Genomic DNA, 17338 nt, shown 5'->3' with positions numbered 1-17338 from the left:
AGTGCCTTCTTTAGCAAAACTCATTTCACAGATAGCTGACTAGCAAGCCTTTAAAGGAGCAAAGGTTTATTCCATTTTAATTAAGCCTGCAAAACTTTCAGGCTCTTGAAGTTTATAACTAAGCTCTCATATTTGCCAAATTGGGCAAGAAACTTTTAAGAACAAATTTTATGATATATTATAGCTTCAATTTTAGTTCAGCTCAGCAAGAACCCAACTTTTCTTACAGTGTGCCAACATTTTATTTTTTTCCTTTTAGCCCTACTCAGGAAGTTTTGTAATAAAGAGCATTAAAATTATGAAAAGCAGGAAATTTGTCTTATATCAATAGGTTGAGATGAGTGTCTGCTAAATATGGAATGAAAATGATATATTAATCAAAATTACTCCCCTCATTGAAAAAAAATAAAAGATGTTTTTTCAACTTCAGATGTTTTTATAGCATCATTGTTTATATGTATTGTTTATTTCAGAGAGAGATCCAGATTTATAATTTTGAGGGCCTCTATAAAAAAACGGAATATAAAATCCAAATAAAATATTAAGTAATGGATCTTTGAAAGGAATAGGTGAATGTCATATTCTTCTTGCTCCATATGTAGGATAGAAATGACTCTTTAAGATACATAGAATAAAATTGTTAAATTGAAATAGAAAATAATCCATCAATACAAATAGAAAATTCTATATAAGTAAATACAAAATACAAAAATACTATATAAGTTAAGTTTTATTTTACCTTTAATTTTGGGATGGATATTTTATCAAGGTCTAGACTTCTATATTTCCAGTTTTCCCACTGCATATTAATCAAAGCTTTCCATTGTCTTCTGGATTTCATAGTTTATGTGGAATAGTCAGCTTTAATTTTTACTGTTTTTCCTTTGAAGATGATGTGTTCTTTTTCTCTTTCTGGTCGTTTTTAAGATTTTCTTATCATCTTTTATTTTCAGCAGTTTGGCTGGTAGTGTCCTTTTATTTTACTTTTTCCAGTGTGGGGTTGGTTATACTCCCCAAGTCAGTGAATTAGTGTCTTGAAACCGTTTTGGAATATTCTTAGCTGTTCTGAAAATACTGCTTTTGCCCCATTCTCTCTCTCCTCAACTACAGTTACATTGAGCTGTTTGATTCCCATGTTTCTTTTGCTCTGTTCTTTTCACTTATGTTTTTTTCCTCTTTGCTTCAGTTTGGATATTTTTGGCTGATCTCTTCAAGTTCACAAATCCTGTGGTTGTTTTTGTGTTGAGTCAGCTATAAAACTCATCCACTGATTTCTTAATTTCAGATACTGTATTTTTCAATTCTAAAATTACTATTTGATTCTTTTTCATAGATTTTAATTCTTTGCTAAAATTTTCCTTCTTTCATCTACTGTGAACATTTTTCTGTATCTTCAACTTATGTTAAGTAAGTTTTTTGAAAATAAGTTTTCTTGAAGTCCTTGTCTTCTGATTCTGTATCATCTGTGGGTCAGTATCTATCTGTCTGTCTATCTATCATCTGTCTATGTATATATGTGTGTGTGTGTGTGTGTGTGCGTGTGCGTGTGCGTGTGTGTGTGTGTGTTTATATATATATATAATAAGTAATTTTTCTCTTGGTTATTGGTCACATTTTGGGTCATTTTCCATACATTGTAGTAATTTTTGTTGTATACCAAATACTGTTTATTATAGGGTCAAAGAAATTGATATAAATGTTATTAAGTGTTAAGTGCCAATCACTTTAACTCAACTTCAAATTGAGCTGGGTAGTTAGAGTGAAAGCTTTATATATACTTAGTCTACCTCTGGTCTTAAATGTCTTTATGGGTAAAACTTGTTGTGTTGCAGATATTTCTGATGTCATTTTGTTCTTATGTACTGTGAAATTGTGAGAAGTTTTAGTATGTCTTTTGAGTTCTGCCCCCTTTTACACACCCCTCCTGCCCCCTTGCTTTTGGTTGAGAGCAAATTTTTTTTAGGGGGGATCTGAAATCTACACTGAAAGTGGTCAGCTCTGCCTATTGTAGTGTGACTTTGACTCCCAATCACCATAGCACTACAGAAAACATTTTTTGCCCTATGGCCCATTTTCTTCCTTCTCATTCCAGATCCTCTTGTGCTGTCTAGCTCTCAGCAAATCTTCCAGCAGAAAATGGTTTTCATAGGATTTCTTAGGGTTCCATAGGATTTCAGTCTGTCATGCCAGCCTATGAACCATCAAGAACTCTGCCGGTTTTTCTTTTCTCTAGTAGTGTCCCTCTTTCTGACTCTTAACTTGTAAGTGGCAAATTCTCCCATAAATTAAAACAATAGGGGCTCAGCTTACCTAAGAAGAGATACCACTTTTCTCCTAGTTTATTCTTACTAGTTCACATTGTTGTCTAATATCTTTAAAAATATAATTTGGGGGGACAACTTACCTTTTTTTTTTTTTCTAGTTGTGGAAGCAGTGACTTGCCACCATGTGCTGGTAATTTTGTCTTATAAAAGTAAGAACAAAATTTAGACCCAGCTTGTATGATTATATGATTGGCTTGTTATTGAATATTAATGTTTATTGCTAAATCTATTAGGCCCAGAAATTGATTAACATTGATCTTTAGAAAAATCCTATCCAGAGAGCCAGTTTTAATTTAAAATTCCATTTCGTCAGTAGTAATTGAAATAAAATGTAAGCAAAAATTAATTTACTTTTTCTCTCTCCCTTTCCTGTTTAGTGAGTGATAGTTGCTTCAGGAATCTTGCAGAAGATCGCAGTGGGATAAATCTCAAAGATCTCGTACAAGATCCTTCTTTGTGAGTATTTGATTTTCCGTACTAAGCATAATTTAAAACTTTATAGTTAGTGTGACTTTTTCAAGAGTTGTAACTGAGAACTAATTTAATGTTAAGTTTTTCTTTTCTAACAATTTGTGTTACATATAGTGAAGGATATCCAACAGTTTCAATAGAAGTGAAGATATAGTTTCTTTTTAGAAATGGAAGAGATACTAGAAGAAGAGATAGCATTATGACTAATGATCAACTTTCAAAGAGTCTTTACTAATGGTTGATGATATCTTGCCAATGTGGCAGTAGATACTGGGTAGGGAAGATGATGAGTAATTCATTTGCTGGGAAAGGTGCGATTAAATTCGCTCACATCAATTTTAAGCTTTTTGTTAATTTATAATACTTATTTATAAGTACAATTATAAATATAAGATAATTATTTATAATATACTTGAATATTTAGAATATATTTAATATTTTACATTAGAAAGCTGTATAAGGAAAAATTTTTGAATAGTTTTATAGGTTTTAGTATTTAATTTTCTTACTGATGTCACTTTCTATTTTTATTTTATTAATTAATTTTTTACAATTTTATATTTACTGTAAATTATGTATCCTATCTTCTATATGAACATACCCTCCTGGTAAGATCACCTTTATTAAAAAAAAAAAAAATCAAGACTAGTTAAGCTTTAGGCAGCAGAGAAAAGAAGATTGAGTGTTGGCAGGTGCTTTCTTTAATGATGTATATAATGCATTCAGTAAGATATAATAGGAAATCAATCTTTCACATGATATGTAACGTACACTCCCACAAGTTTTACCAGTAATTCATTGAGTATTTTGCGAGGAATAAAATACAAGTATGTGTTGAATCTGAAGGATTTTGATTCTTTAATGATTTCCCAGTCATTTTAAAAAAATATAGTCACAAGACACAGAATCTTGAAAATGATTCTTAATGTTTATAATGTAATGAATTTAGAAAAGAACTTCTAAACTCAATTCTCTCAATTTTTTCTATTAATCTGTTTCTCTTTTCCTCACTCAAAAGGAATGTCAATATTCTTTCTCCATGATCTTTATTCTACTGAAAATTGACAGTTGTCCTTTCAGTCCTATAAATAATTTAATCAAAAATATAACTATTCTTTAACTTGATGTAAATATTCCCAGTAAATTAATGACAAATAACATTTATTTGCATGAAGAATTCTATTTTCCTTATAGATGTAAGAGGAAACTTTATCATTGTTTTTGAAAGATTTCATCCATTTGAATGAATAACATAAATTATTCCATTATTGTCTTATTCGAAGGTATATTTTTGGTCACAACAGTACTATTTATCTGTATTATGTAGTCTTCGTGGAAGAATATGTGCTCATCTAGATATTAATGATATAAAAGCTGTGGAGAATTATACTTGAATAATTTATTATAGCAACGAGTTATAGTGTTTTGAGAGAATTTGGTACTTCTTCCCAGAATGTAGATATTCATCATGCAACCTAGCACTAAATTTGAAATTTAATCTTAGTATTCTAAGAGAAATTTATCTGGGTTCACCACTGTATGGGTTGTAGAAAATAATTCTGAGTCTCTGTTTTGAAATAGCATATATCTTTAGCATCATTCTCTTAACTTGGCAGTAGTCTCTAGGCATTAGTCTTGAATGTAAGAATTTAGTGAGAGATTCGTTTTTGCCTTTGCTATTGGAAAGAACTTTTTTTTTTCATTAAGAATCATCAAAATGTACTATTAGTTACTCTAATTCATATTTTAGCAATATGCTTCTTCCTTAGCAAAATTCTTAATGGAAGGAAATGCCTAGCGTAGAAATTAATATTTTTTTTCAGTTGTTATGGGAAATATTTTATCCTGAGTTATTATCCTATAACAATGTTCACTTAGTACATACCTCATGGGTATGGAGTTTTTTTTCATAAAGCCATTTATTGACCTCTCTTCTGTCCCAAACTCCTGACAAAAATCTTTACTATTTGTTCATTGATTCATGTATACACATGGTTCTGTATGGAGTTGAATTGTTTATGTTGCAACACTGAATTGAAAATACGTCAGAAATAATTTCTTCACACTAAAAAATCTCCTGCTTAAAAGAATCACTGGCATTTGATAAGTACTCCAGATTCCTGAGCTGCTAATGATGAAAGGAGTTGATGTGTAAAGAAAAATTAAGTATTATAATCGCTAAGGCTATTCAAAAGTAAGACAGGATAAAGAGAGAAGGAAAAAAGAAGCTGAAGAGAAGCCAGGCTTTCTGGCCAATATTGACACTTGAAGCAGTATATATTATGTTATAGTTGGATAAATGAGCATGTATGGAATTTCTGTGGGCAAAGTAAAAAAAAAATCAAAGCAGGTGTGGTATGTGCATCTGTGTGAGTATGTGTCTATAAATGAATGAAGTTTTAAGGGTTTATTGCCTCAGAGGAGAATGAAAAGGCAGACAAAAAAGTGAATAATTGATACTTTTAAATCTGTATCAAGCTAAGGGAATAATGTGATAGGCCCTCTGTCATTGTCTAGAATATGTATACTACATTCCACAAGATTTTGCTTCCATTGTATGGTAAAACTAATTATTCAGCTTGAATGAACTGAGTCACCTATGTTATAAGAACATGGTGGAGGGATGCCATGAAAGAAAAAGATGAGAAAGTTGTGAATCCCTAAGAAAGATGTTCTGGCCTTACTACTAACTTTTGAGCTGTTTCAATAATGAGAACAGAATGTGACTTGTGGGAAGATTGAGGTAAAGGGGATACTTGAGAAACTCTCTTCTTTGGTAGTTATTCTGAGAATAATTTTGTCTGTCACAATCCTGCAGGTGTTAAGTGTAAGACCAAGTGGAGGATCTTGACATTCATTTCTTGCTGATGAATGTGTGTAAGGATTTGTTTGAATTAGTAATTTGCGTGTGTGTTAAATTTCAAAATGAACAGTTTTATCTGTTTTAAAAGCTCATCTTATATTTATGATTTTAAGTATTTTAAGATGGATTTCCTCTGCTGTGTGTATAATTTGTTCCATTGTGTTGTAGGACCTTGTTTTACTTGTGGTTTCTCAATGGCATATTGAAAAGCATTGTCAAATTTAACTTGATGTTTCACCATATTAGAAACACATCCAATGTGATATATGCTTTTCATACATATAGGAAGTTATTCTTAGCATGATATACTTAATTTTTTTCTCCTTAAGTTAAAGGATGCATGCTATTTAAGTTATAAAAAATCATTTATGCTGCTACTTGTTAATTTATGCTAGAGAGTTGACTTACTACATGCAAATGAAATACTGTATATCACATTCTTTAAGTTATATTTAGTTGTGTCCTTTGTAGAGGTAATTCTCAAAAATACTTTTAAATCCCCATTGACTGTGTGCTGGAGATGAAAAATAAAACATATTACCATATTTATACTTTAGATTTCTTATTGCTTACTTATACATTATTTAACACAAATAATTATTTGAACTCAGAAATATTTATAGAAATTATAATTAGAAATAATTAGAAATTTATTAAAGCTGTTTAAGAATCAAAAGAAGAAAAATAACAAGAATGAAAAGGGCTAACAGAGTTGAACGCCTGTTTATTCTGTTCATTGTGTTGATGCCCATGATGTGTGTGGTATAGGTGGGTGTGTCTTGTTTAATTTTCAGAAGCCCTTAAAAGTTTAGGACCATCGTAGATATGTGTTATGTAAGTCAGTTATAGAAAGAGTAGTTTAATTCATAGCAAATAGGATATCTCTTGACACTAGAAATGTAATTTGCAATGCAGTATACTAGTAATTTTCTTTATAGTCAAACAGGGAAAGTTTATATTCTTTGAGAATTTGGCACAACATGACAAATATGTGTCTTTTTCCCCCCTTTATGGTACTCAGTATATTTTCAGTTGTTTCAGTGATATCCAGATTTTGAAAAGATATTACCAATTCATAATTTCTTATGATTTATAGAAAAGGATGCTTCAGTGAAATAGATCTTAATTCTGAATCCTGGATAAATTATGTTATGGATCAAGAAATACTTTTTCTTCTCAGTTTTCTCAGTGTTTCTTTTAATTGTCATAAAATAAAAATAACATAAAATTTACCATCTCAACCAGTTTTAAGTGTACAATTCAGTAATATTGAGTATGTACACACTGTTGTGCAATCAATCCCTAGAAGTTTTTCATCTTAAAGAGCTGCAACGCTATTTACCCATTAAACAATAACTCCCCATCCCTCCTCCAGCCTTTGGCAACTACTGTTGTACTTTCTGTTTCTGTGCTTTTGACTTCTGTAGAAATCTCAACATAAGTAGAATCAGGCAATATTTGTCTTTGTGACTGGTTTATTTCACTTAGCATAATAGTCCCAAGGGAATTCTCACATGTCGTAGCATGTATAAGAATTTCCTTTTTAAGGCTCAATAATATTCCATTGGATGTATGTACACCACATTTTGTTCATCTGTTCATCCATCAGTGGACACAGGATTGCTTCTAGCTTTTGTCTATTGTGAATAATACTGCTATGAACAAGGATGTGCAAGTATCTCTGAGACCCTGCTTTCAGTTCTTTTGGTTGTATATACAGGAGCAGAATTGCTGTATCATATGGTAATTCAATTTTAATTTTTGAAGAATTGCCATACTTTTTTTTTCCATAGTGACTGCACCATTTTATATTCCCACCAACAGTGTACAAGGGTTCCAATTACTCAACTTCCTCACCAATACTCCTTATTTTCTGTTTGTGGTTTTTGTTGTTGTTGATAATACCATTCTGATGGGTGTGACTTGATATGTTCTTAGTATTTTTAACTGAACTTCACTTCTTTACATTTTGTCTTTTTAATGATTTCATTGCAACTCATCTAGAGAATAAAGAAAAATGTCTGACTGTTATGAACTTTGGCATATTTTACAGTAAACTGTATAAAACTGTTACTTATTTCCTTTTATTATCATTATGAAGATTATGAATCATAAACATGTCCATAGTAATTTTGTACTAGTAGCATTTTAATCAATTCATTTCCCTTATATTGTATTACTTGCCTTGTATTACTACAGTTCTTATTATACCTCATCTGTAAAGAATTGCTTTTGTGTAAAAAAAAATTACTTTTTTAGTTAGATAATGCCACATTGGAAATGCAGCATAGAAATTAAAAAATAATAACAATATGCTAGTTGAAATGTATTTTGATATTATAGATGATTAGTGCTTAATAACAGGATTTCATAGATTCAATTGAACAAAATATTTGTGTCTGGTTATAAATTCCTTAGACATGAAAATTTTATTTACCTTAATGTACTTCTTTACAAATCTTAATATTTTTGGTGGAAACTTCTTTTCATGGTTCTGAAACATAGCTGTATCCCCCTGAATATACTTGACTTCACACTACAGTCTGATTGAATGATATTTTGGTTCTCTGGATCATGGCATTAAATGTGAAGAAAAGACAGGATTGCCGTCTGGAAAGCAATCATATCTAAATATAGCCTGTACTTATCTGCTGGTGTTAAGACAGGTTGCTATGGTGAATTGAATTTCTTAAAAATGCCAGTCAGCAGAGGATAAACAGGGGTTTTTGAAGTGGTTATTTTCCATAGAGCTATACATTCTCATACTGCATGTTCAGGTAGATGAATTTAGTTAATGTTTTTTATGGTCTATTTATTAAATTTCAGTCTTAGAGTATCTCTGAGACCTGAAATGTTTATTAAACAAAATACAAGGATTTTTATATTGTTATTCTTTGTTTCTCTGAAGATAAATTCACTTAATGTGAAAATGCATTTTTTTAATGGCAGCCTATTAAACATTATTGATCATTCATTTTGCTCTGCTTCCAATACTTCTGCTAAATCTAACACAACTACCAAAATTATCTTTGTAATTTATCTCTAAATATAAGTTATTATCATTTTTAATCAGGTTCTTTTTTGGTTTATATATGTATTAGTCTGTAAATTATATATTGGGACAGTACAGATTAATCTAGGCTTGTAGGATAATATTATAGTATTATGTTCTGTGTCAGAACTGCAAATCCAAAGACTTTGGATTTTTACTTTGCTTTTAGAAGACTTCCCCTCATTGCTCCCATTCCATACATTCCTGAGAATGTATGTTTAATTTTTTTGTGGGTTCATTCATTTTAGAATTTATTAATCAGAAAGCAGTACTAGATGCTTGTATTAAGTTCTTCAGATTAGGTTTAACAGACATTATTCTTATAGTCAAGGACCATATGATTGAAGATGGACAATATTTGAGTTGGCCACCTGAGGCATATAGATGACCAGTACAGTATTAGAATTTTTTTAAGGTTTCACTTATTTGTTTATTCATTTATTTTTATAGAGAGTGAGAGACTGAGCAAGAGGAGGGGCTGAGGGAGAGGGAGAGAGAGAATTTCAAGCAGACGCCACACTGAGCATGGAGCCCAATGTGGGTCTCTGTCTCATAACTCTGAGATCATGACCTGAGCTGATATCAAGAGTTGGACACTTAACCAGCTGAGCCACCCAGGTGCCCCCAGTATTAGAATTTTAAAATGAAATAAATAATGTATCATTTTATTTAGTGGATTCTTTTATTTTCACTGTACAGTAACCTAAGTCAAACTAACTTAAAAAACAAAATTGGACTTGATATGCTTATGTAACTATGTACTTCTCATGGAATCAGGAAAGCTTAAAAAACAGGTCAGGTATGAAACCCCCAAATAATATATTTAGGGAGTTTGTGCAACTGAGTTTGTTTGTCACCCTTTGCCATCATATCTTTTGGTCTTTCTTGGCTTTAGTCTCACTAATGGCAGTCAGTTCTCCATGAAATCAGGAAGATGGTTGCTAACTTATTCTAATTTCCTTTCTTCTAGCTCCATGATTTCTCTTCACTTCCAGTTCTGAAATGTAAAATCCCATGTAAGAGTTCTAATTTTGTTAATCTGGTTTATTTTGTCATGTGACATCAGCCAATCACTGTGGCAGTTTATCTTGGTTGATCAATTATGGGACAGATAACTGTGGCTAGAATGGTAGGATACTCTAATTAAATTAGAGAGGGAGTAGTCTCAGAAAAAAAGAGTAGTTAACCTAAGAGAGGTCTACTGTATTGATTTTCAGTTGTTAATTTAAAGAAGAATATATACATTGTCAAAAATTGTTAATTTTTAAAAATAGAACATTTTCCTTGCCTGCACAAAGTGTCTCAATTAGATACTGGTAGTATATCAATAGTAATTTTATTTATTTTATTAACATATAATGTATTATTTGTTTCAGGGGTACAGGTCTGTGATTCATCAGTCTTACATAATACCCAGTGCTCATTACAACACTTACCCTATCCAGTGTCCATCACTGAGTTATCCCATCCCTCCATCCTCCTCCCCTCCAGCAACCCTCAGTTTGTTTCCTAAGATTAAGAGTCTCTTATGGTTTGTCTCCCTCTCTGGTTTTGTCTTGTTTCATTTTTTCCTCTTTTCCCCTATGATCCTCCACCTTGTTTCTCAGATTCCACATATCACTGAGAGCAATTGTCTTTCTCTGATTGACTTATTTCACTTAGCATAATACCCTCTAGTTCCACCCATGACATTGCAAATGGCAAGATTTCATTTCTTGATGGCTGCATAATATTCCATTCTCTGTGTGTATATACACACACATACACATATATATATATATTATATCACATCTTCTTTATCCATTCCTCTGTCGATGGACATCTGGGCTCTTTCCATAGTTTGGCTATTGTGGACATTGCTGCTATAAACACTGGGGTGTAGGTGCCCCTTCGGATCACTACGTTTGTATCTTTGGGGTAAATACCTGGTAGTGCAATTGCTGGGTCATAGGGTAGTTCCATTTTCAACTTTTTGAGCACCTTCGTACTATTTTCCAGAGTGGCTGCACCAGCTTGCATTCCCACCAACAGGATTAGAGGGTTCCCCTTTCTCCGCATCCTCACCAACATCTGTTGTTTCCTGACTTGTTAATTTTAACCATTCTGAGAGAGGTGATGTGGTATCTCATTGTGGTTTTAATTTGCATTTCCCTGATGCTGAGTGATGTTGAACATTTTTTCATGTGTCTGTTGGCCATTTGGATGTTGTCTTTGGAGAAATGTCTGTTCATGTCTTCTGCCCATTTCTTGATTGGATTATTTTGTTCTTTGGGTGTTGAGTTTGATAAGTTCTTTATAGTAATTTTTGGATACGAGCCCTTTATCTGATATGTCATTTGCAAATATCTTCTCCCATTCTGTAGGTTGTCTTTTGGTTTTGTTGACTGTTTCTTTCGCTGTGCAAAAGTTTTTTATCTTGAAGAAGTCCCAATAGTGCATTTTTTGCCCTTGTTTCCCTTGCCTTTGGAGACATGTCTAGCCAGAAGTTACTGTGGCCGAGGTCAAAGAAGTTGCTGCCTGTGTTTTCCTCAAGGCTTTTGATGGATTCCTGTCTCGCATTTAGGTCTTTCATCTATTTCGTGTCTATTTTTGTGTATGGTGTAAGAAATTGTTTGAGTTTCATTCTTCTGCATGTGACTGTCCAGTTTTCTCAACAGCATTTGTTGGAGAGACAGTCTTTTTTCCAGTGGATATTCTTTTCTGCTTTGTCGAAGATCAGTTGACCATAGAGTTGAGGGTCCATTTCTGGGTTCTCTATTCTGTTCCGTTGATCTATGGATCTGTTTTGGTGCCAGTATCATATTGTCTTGATGATTACAGCTTTAAAATAGAGCTTGAAGTCTGGAATTGTGATGCCACCAGCTTTGGTTTTCTTTCTTTTTTTATTTTAATAATAATTTTTTTATTATGTTATGTTGGTCATCCTTAGTTTTTGATATAGTGTTCCATATGATTCATTATTTGTGTATAACCCCCAGTGCTCCATGCAATATGTGCCCTCCTTAATACCCATCACCGGCCTTCTTTTTCAACATTCCCTTGGCTATTTGGGGTCTTTTCTGGTTCCATATAAATTTTAAGATTATTTGTTCCAGTTCTGTGAAAAAACTTGATGGTATTTTGTTAGGGATTGCATTGAATGTGTAGATTGCTCTAGGTAGCATAGACATTTTCACGATACTTGTTCTTCCAGTCCATAAGTATGGAACATTTTTTTCATTTCTTTGTGTCTTCCTCAATTTCTTTCATGAGTATTCTCTAGTTTTCTGATTCCAGATCCTTTGCCTCTTTGGTTAGATTTATTCCTAGGTATCTTATGGTTTGGGTGCAGTTGTAAATGGGATCAACTCCTTAATTTCTCTTTTTTCTGTCTCATTTTTAGTGTATAGAAATGCAACTGATTTCTGTGCATTGATTTTATATCCTGCCACGTTGCTGAATTCCTGTATGAGTTCTAGGAATTTTGGGGTGAAGTCTTTTGGGTTTTCCACATAAAGTATCTTGTCATTTGAAAAAGTGGGAGTCTGACTTCTTTGCCGATTTGGATGCCTTCTAGTTCTTTTTGTTGTCTGATTGCTGATGCTAGGATTTCTAGTACTATGTTGAACAGCGGTAGTGATAGTGGATATCCCTGTTGTGTTCCTAACCCTAGGAGACAAGCTGTCAGTTTTTCCCCATTGAGAATGATATTTTTGTGGGTTTTTCATAGATGGCTTTTATATTGAAGTATGTGCCCTCTATCCCTTCACTGTGAAGAATTTTAATCAAGAAAGGATCCCGTACTTTATCAAATCTTTTTCTGCATCTGTTGAGAGGATCATATGGTTCCTGTCCTTTTATCTATGTAGTGTATCACACTGATTAATTTGTAGATGTTAAGCAAACCTTGTGACCCAGGAATAAATCCCACTTGGTCGTGGTGAATAATCCTTTTAATGTAGTGTTGGATCCTATTGGTTAGTATCTTGGTGAGAATTTTTACATCCATCTTCATCAGGGGTATTGGTCTGTAATTCTTTTTTGTGGGGTCTTTGTCTGGTTTTGGGATCAAGGTAATGCTGGCCTCATAGAAAGAGTTTGGAAATTTTCCTTTCATTTCGATTTTCTGAAACACCTTCAGAAGAATAGGTATTAATTCTTTAAATGTTTGCTAGAATTCTCCTGGGAAGCCATCTTGCCCTCGGCTCTTGCTTATTGGGAGGTTTTTCGATTACTGCTTCAATTTCTTTGCTGGTTGTGGGTTGGTTTAGGTTCTCTATTTCTTCCTGGTTCAGTTTTGCTAGTTTGTATGTCTCTAGGAATGCATCCATTTCTTCCAGATTCCTTAATTTGTTATCACATATTTGTGCATAATATGTTCTTATAATTGTTTGTATTTCTTCGGTGTTGGTTGTGATTTCTCCTCCTTCATTCATGATTTTATTTATTTGGGTCCTTTCTCTTTTCTTTTTGTTATGTCTGGCTAGGGGTTTATCAATCATATTAATTTTTTCAAAAAACCAGCTCCTACTTTCATTCTTCTGTTCTATTCTTTTGGTTTCTATTTCATTGATTTCTGCTCTGATCTTTATTATTTCTCTTCTCCTCCTGGGTTTAGACTTTATTTGCTGTTCTTTCTCCAGCTCCTTTAGGTGTAGGGTTAGATTGTGTGTCTGAGACTTCCTTGTTTCTTGAGAAAGGCTTGTATTGCTATATACTTTCCTTTTAGGACTGCCTTTGCTGCATCCCAAAGATTTTGAACAGTTGTGTTTTCATTTTCATTTTCATTTGTTTCCAAATGAAACTTCCTTAGTTTCCTGGTTGACCCATTCATTCTTTAGTAGGATGCTCTTTAGCCTCCACGTATTTGAGTTCTTTCCAACTTTCCTCCTGTAATTGAGTTCCAGTTTCAGACCATTGTGGTCTGTAAGTATGCAGGGAATGATCCCAGTCTTTCAGTACTGGTTGAGACCTGATTTGTGACCCAGGATGTGATCTGTTCTGGAGAATGTTCCATGTACACTTGAGAAGAATGTTATTCTGTTGCTTTGGAATGGAATGTTCTGATCATAGTGATATACTGTCACCTTTGCTATATTCTTCTGGTTAGAAGCAAGTCACAGGTTCTACCCACACTCAAGAGGAGGGGATTACACAAAAGTGTGAACACCAGGAGATGGGATCATTGGAGATTACCTTAGGGTCTGTTTGGCACACTCTTGGAATTTTCTTTCCTACACAGAGTCATATTCAATAAGTTTAATTCTGTCAGTGTAGAAATATGAAAATTAAAGCTCATTTGAGTTGTGATTTATCTCAGCTCATAAAACTATGTAGTAATGGGCTCCCTGAGAACCAAGCATTGTGCTCTTTCCACTTCCAGCCTTAGTTTTGACTTCGTGGTTTTATTATCATTTTTTAAAAATTTTTGTATTTTTCTCTGTTTTATTGAGATAAAATTGCCATATAGTACCATCTAATTTTAAGGTGTATTGCACAGTGACTTGACTTGGTATTTGATTTTAATTTTTGCCCTAAGTTTGTCAAAAATATGACTGGGGCACCTGAGTGGCTCAGTTGGTTAATCATCTGCCTTCGGCTCAGTTCATGATCCCAGGGTCCTGGGATCAAGCCCCGCATCAGGTTTCCTGCTCACCAGGAAGCCTGCTTCTCCCTCTCCCTCTACCTGCCGCTCCCCCCCCCACCCCCGGTAGTGCACGCTCTTTCTCTCTTTGTCAAATAAATAAATAAATAATTTTTAAAAAGACTGGTGAATATTTAGGAAAAAATATGATGACTACGTCTTGACACTGACATTAAAATTTTGGAAATATTTTTTTCTGTATGGTCTGTAGGTGTATGATTTTTGATCATTTAATTTTTCTGTCACAATAAAGTTTTATCTATCATCTATCTTTTTCTTCCCAATTTTTTTTTAAAGATGTTATTTATTTATTTGACAGAGACAGACAGCCAGCCAGCAAGAGAGGGAATACAAGCAGGGGGAGTGGGAGAGGAAGAAGCAGGCTCCCAGAGGAGGAGCCTGACATGGAGCTCAATCCCAGAACGCTGGGATCACGCCCTGAGCCGAAGGCAGACGCTTAACGACTGTGCCACCCAGGCGCCCCTTTCTTCCCAATTTTTGTTCAGAGGAGGAGGCAGAGAATTTTTGTTTCTCTTAGTTTTAGTTCATATGGTATCTGAAGAGTGAGACTAAAAGACCGAGAGTGAGACTAAAAGACCGAGAGTGAGATTTAACTCGTATAAAGGAATAGCCTCAATGGAATAATGGCAGTTGAGTCCACTATATGAACACTTCTATGGGTTTTTCAGTGGAAGATTTCTGGCTGTAGGATGGGAAGACAATCAAATAGGCAGGTGAAGAAGTTTCCTAATAAAAAGTCTGCATACGTACGCTTGCCTAATATGCTTCCTAAGAAACACCTGCTTGTGAGTCAGCCCAAATTAGGGAGAAAATGACAAAAGGAATGGTAGGAGATACTAGTTGTTTCTTTTAGAGATATTTTGAGAGTTTAAAAAATTATAAAATACTATTCTTTGAGAGATTACAGAGACTTAAATTACCTTTACCCAGCTGGAAAAATCTCTGTAATACTAGACTTTTGGGCGGCAATTCCAAGGAGACCAGCCCTTGCTGCTCTTTCTACTACTATCTAAACAGCATTGTAAACTGTAAGTACCCTAATATTTTTTTTCCTCTCTGAGAGGAATTAAATGAAAGTTAAGATTAAGGAAAGCCTAATTTTTTAAATGTAGGTAACCATTTAAGAGGGAAGTCTGGTTGCGCTGATTGAGCTAGTGTTTTTTTCTCTTTGGTACCCTTTATGATCTGTGTGCTTCTCTAATGTGTTATCTAAACATCTATTGTAGCTTTTATGCTATATTACCATTGTCTGTGTGTTGTCTTTATTTTTCAATGGAGTATAATCTTTTAAGGCAGACCCTTTGTTTCTGTTTAATGTTATATCACTACCACCCACCATAGTGTTTTAATAAACAGTTGGCCCAAAAGAAATTCTCCTTAAGTAGATGAATGAAGGAACAAATATGTGAGTGTTTTAGTGACTAAATGAAAGACTAAGTAATGGATTGAGTAAGAGTAACACATTCAGTGATTAGGCAATATACATTGGCAAAGTCTGCATTTTTTTTCCACTTTTCAACTACTTCTGATTCTAATATTCAGCCTTTGTTGATGTTCAGTACAAAAATGTACTCCCTCTTGATCTGATGGTTATATTTAAATTTTGATCAATACTGGTTCTCTGTAAGCCTCAGCATCTTTGTCAGTGTGTATGAGGTAATGAGACCTAACTGCAGGAGCAAAAGGAAATGGTAACCTCACTAATCCACACAGTTTGGGTTTATAAGCACTTGATGCTCAGAATCCTGAGATCAGATACAGCCATGAAACAATTCCATTTTTTCCTCATGAAAGTAAGGAAGATCCCTGAAATTAATTTCAAATTGAATGTATATCTGAACAGTTTATTTTGACAAAAACTTTCATAGCATAATTTTGATAGAGGAAAAAAATATTTTGAGTATTTCACTCCTAAATTAACTTGTTTCTTAAAAGACAATAATTTAAGAAGTAAGCTAAGAACCTGGTAGTTTTCTTTTTTCCTTGTAAAGTTCTGTCTTATCTCTTCTTTTTCTTTAAATAAGTAATAGCATGTTTAATGGAATTCTGCTTTCTTTTTTTCTTCCAGGAAAACTCTATAAAAGACAGTGGCTTGGGAAAGTATCAGATATTGCTAAAAAGATGTAGTCTTAAACTCAGTTGTGCATCCTGGTGTAAAGTATATATACCCAAAAGGGTAAAATTAGATAATTTTTGTATCTATTATTTATAACTTTTTAATTTAGTTATTTCACTGGTTTATTCAGATCAGTGACTTAGTCAAGATAATTGGATTTGGGAAAGCTACCCAGAATAAGCTGTCATTTGAGTGTAATAGCAAGAACTGAACACAGTATTTTGGATTTGACCTGGCTGTCACTGAGGACATTTAGACTTGGTAAAATTATGTTATATGTCCTCTAATTCTTTGTGAATATACTTTCACTTTTTTGGGGGGTCGGTGGGTGGGGTAGGTACGGAGCTTAATTAGATACATGACTTCCCTTTCCTTGGGATCTTTTTTATTTTAAGCAGCTTACTCTTTACTAAAGACATAAATCATATACCATACAATTCACCCATTTAAATGATAACTTCAGTGGTTTTTAGCATATTTCTCAGAGTTGTGCAGTCATTATCACTATCAGATTCTTAGAATATTTTCATCTCCTCAGAAACCACTCCCCTTCTTTCTCCTCAGAATCCTCCCCTCCCTTCTAGACAACCATTAATCTACTCATTGTCTCTGTATAGTTGCCTGTTTTGGAAATTTTGCATGAGTGAATAAATATGTCCTTTTGTGACTAGCCTTTTTGCACTGAGCATAGTATTTTTAAAATTCATCCATCTTATAGCATATATCAGCATTTTATTATTTTTATTGTGAGAATATTCCTTTGGATATGCCATATTTTATTTATCCATTTATCAGTTAATAAGCTTTGGGATTTTCCCACTTTTTCTTGTTATGAATAATGTTATAAACATTCATGTAAAGTTTTTGT

The 17338-nt window shown here is 33.4% G+C and overlaps 1 protein-coding gene across 4 annotated transcripts in view; it reads left to right on the top strand.

Moving 5' to 3' along the window:
* The window catches only part of GPHN (gephyrin), a 642872-nt gene that overhangs the window by 134474 nt on the left and 491060 nt on the right, over positions 1–17338 (top strand). For all 4 annotated transcript variants that reach the window (XM_040641766.1, XM_040641767.1, XM_040641768.1 and 1 more), the window contains exon 2: positions 2702–2780. In XM_040641766.1, the coding sequence (XP_040497700.1) occupies positions 2702–2780 (79 nt within the window). The remainder of the gene's footprint in view (positions 1–2701; positions 2781–17338) is intronic.

The sequence above is a fragment of the Ursus maritimus genome, unplaced genomic scaffold, assembly GCF_017311325.1.
Source record: "Ursus maritimus isolate PB19 unplaced genomic scaffold, ASM1731132v1 scaffold_25, whole genome shotgun sequence".
NCBI lineage: Eukaryota > Metazoa > Chordata > Mammalia > Carnivora > Ursidae > Ursus > Ursus maritimus.
This window is presented reverse-complemented; position numbering and strand designations above follow the sequence as displayed.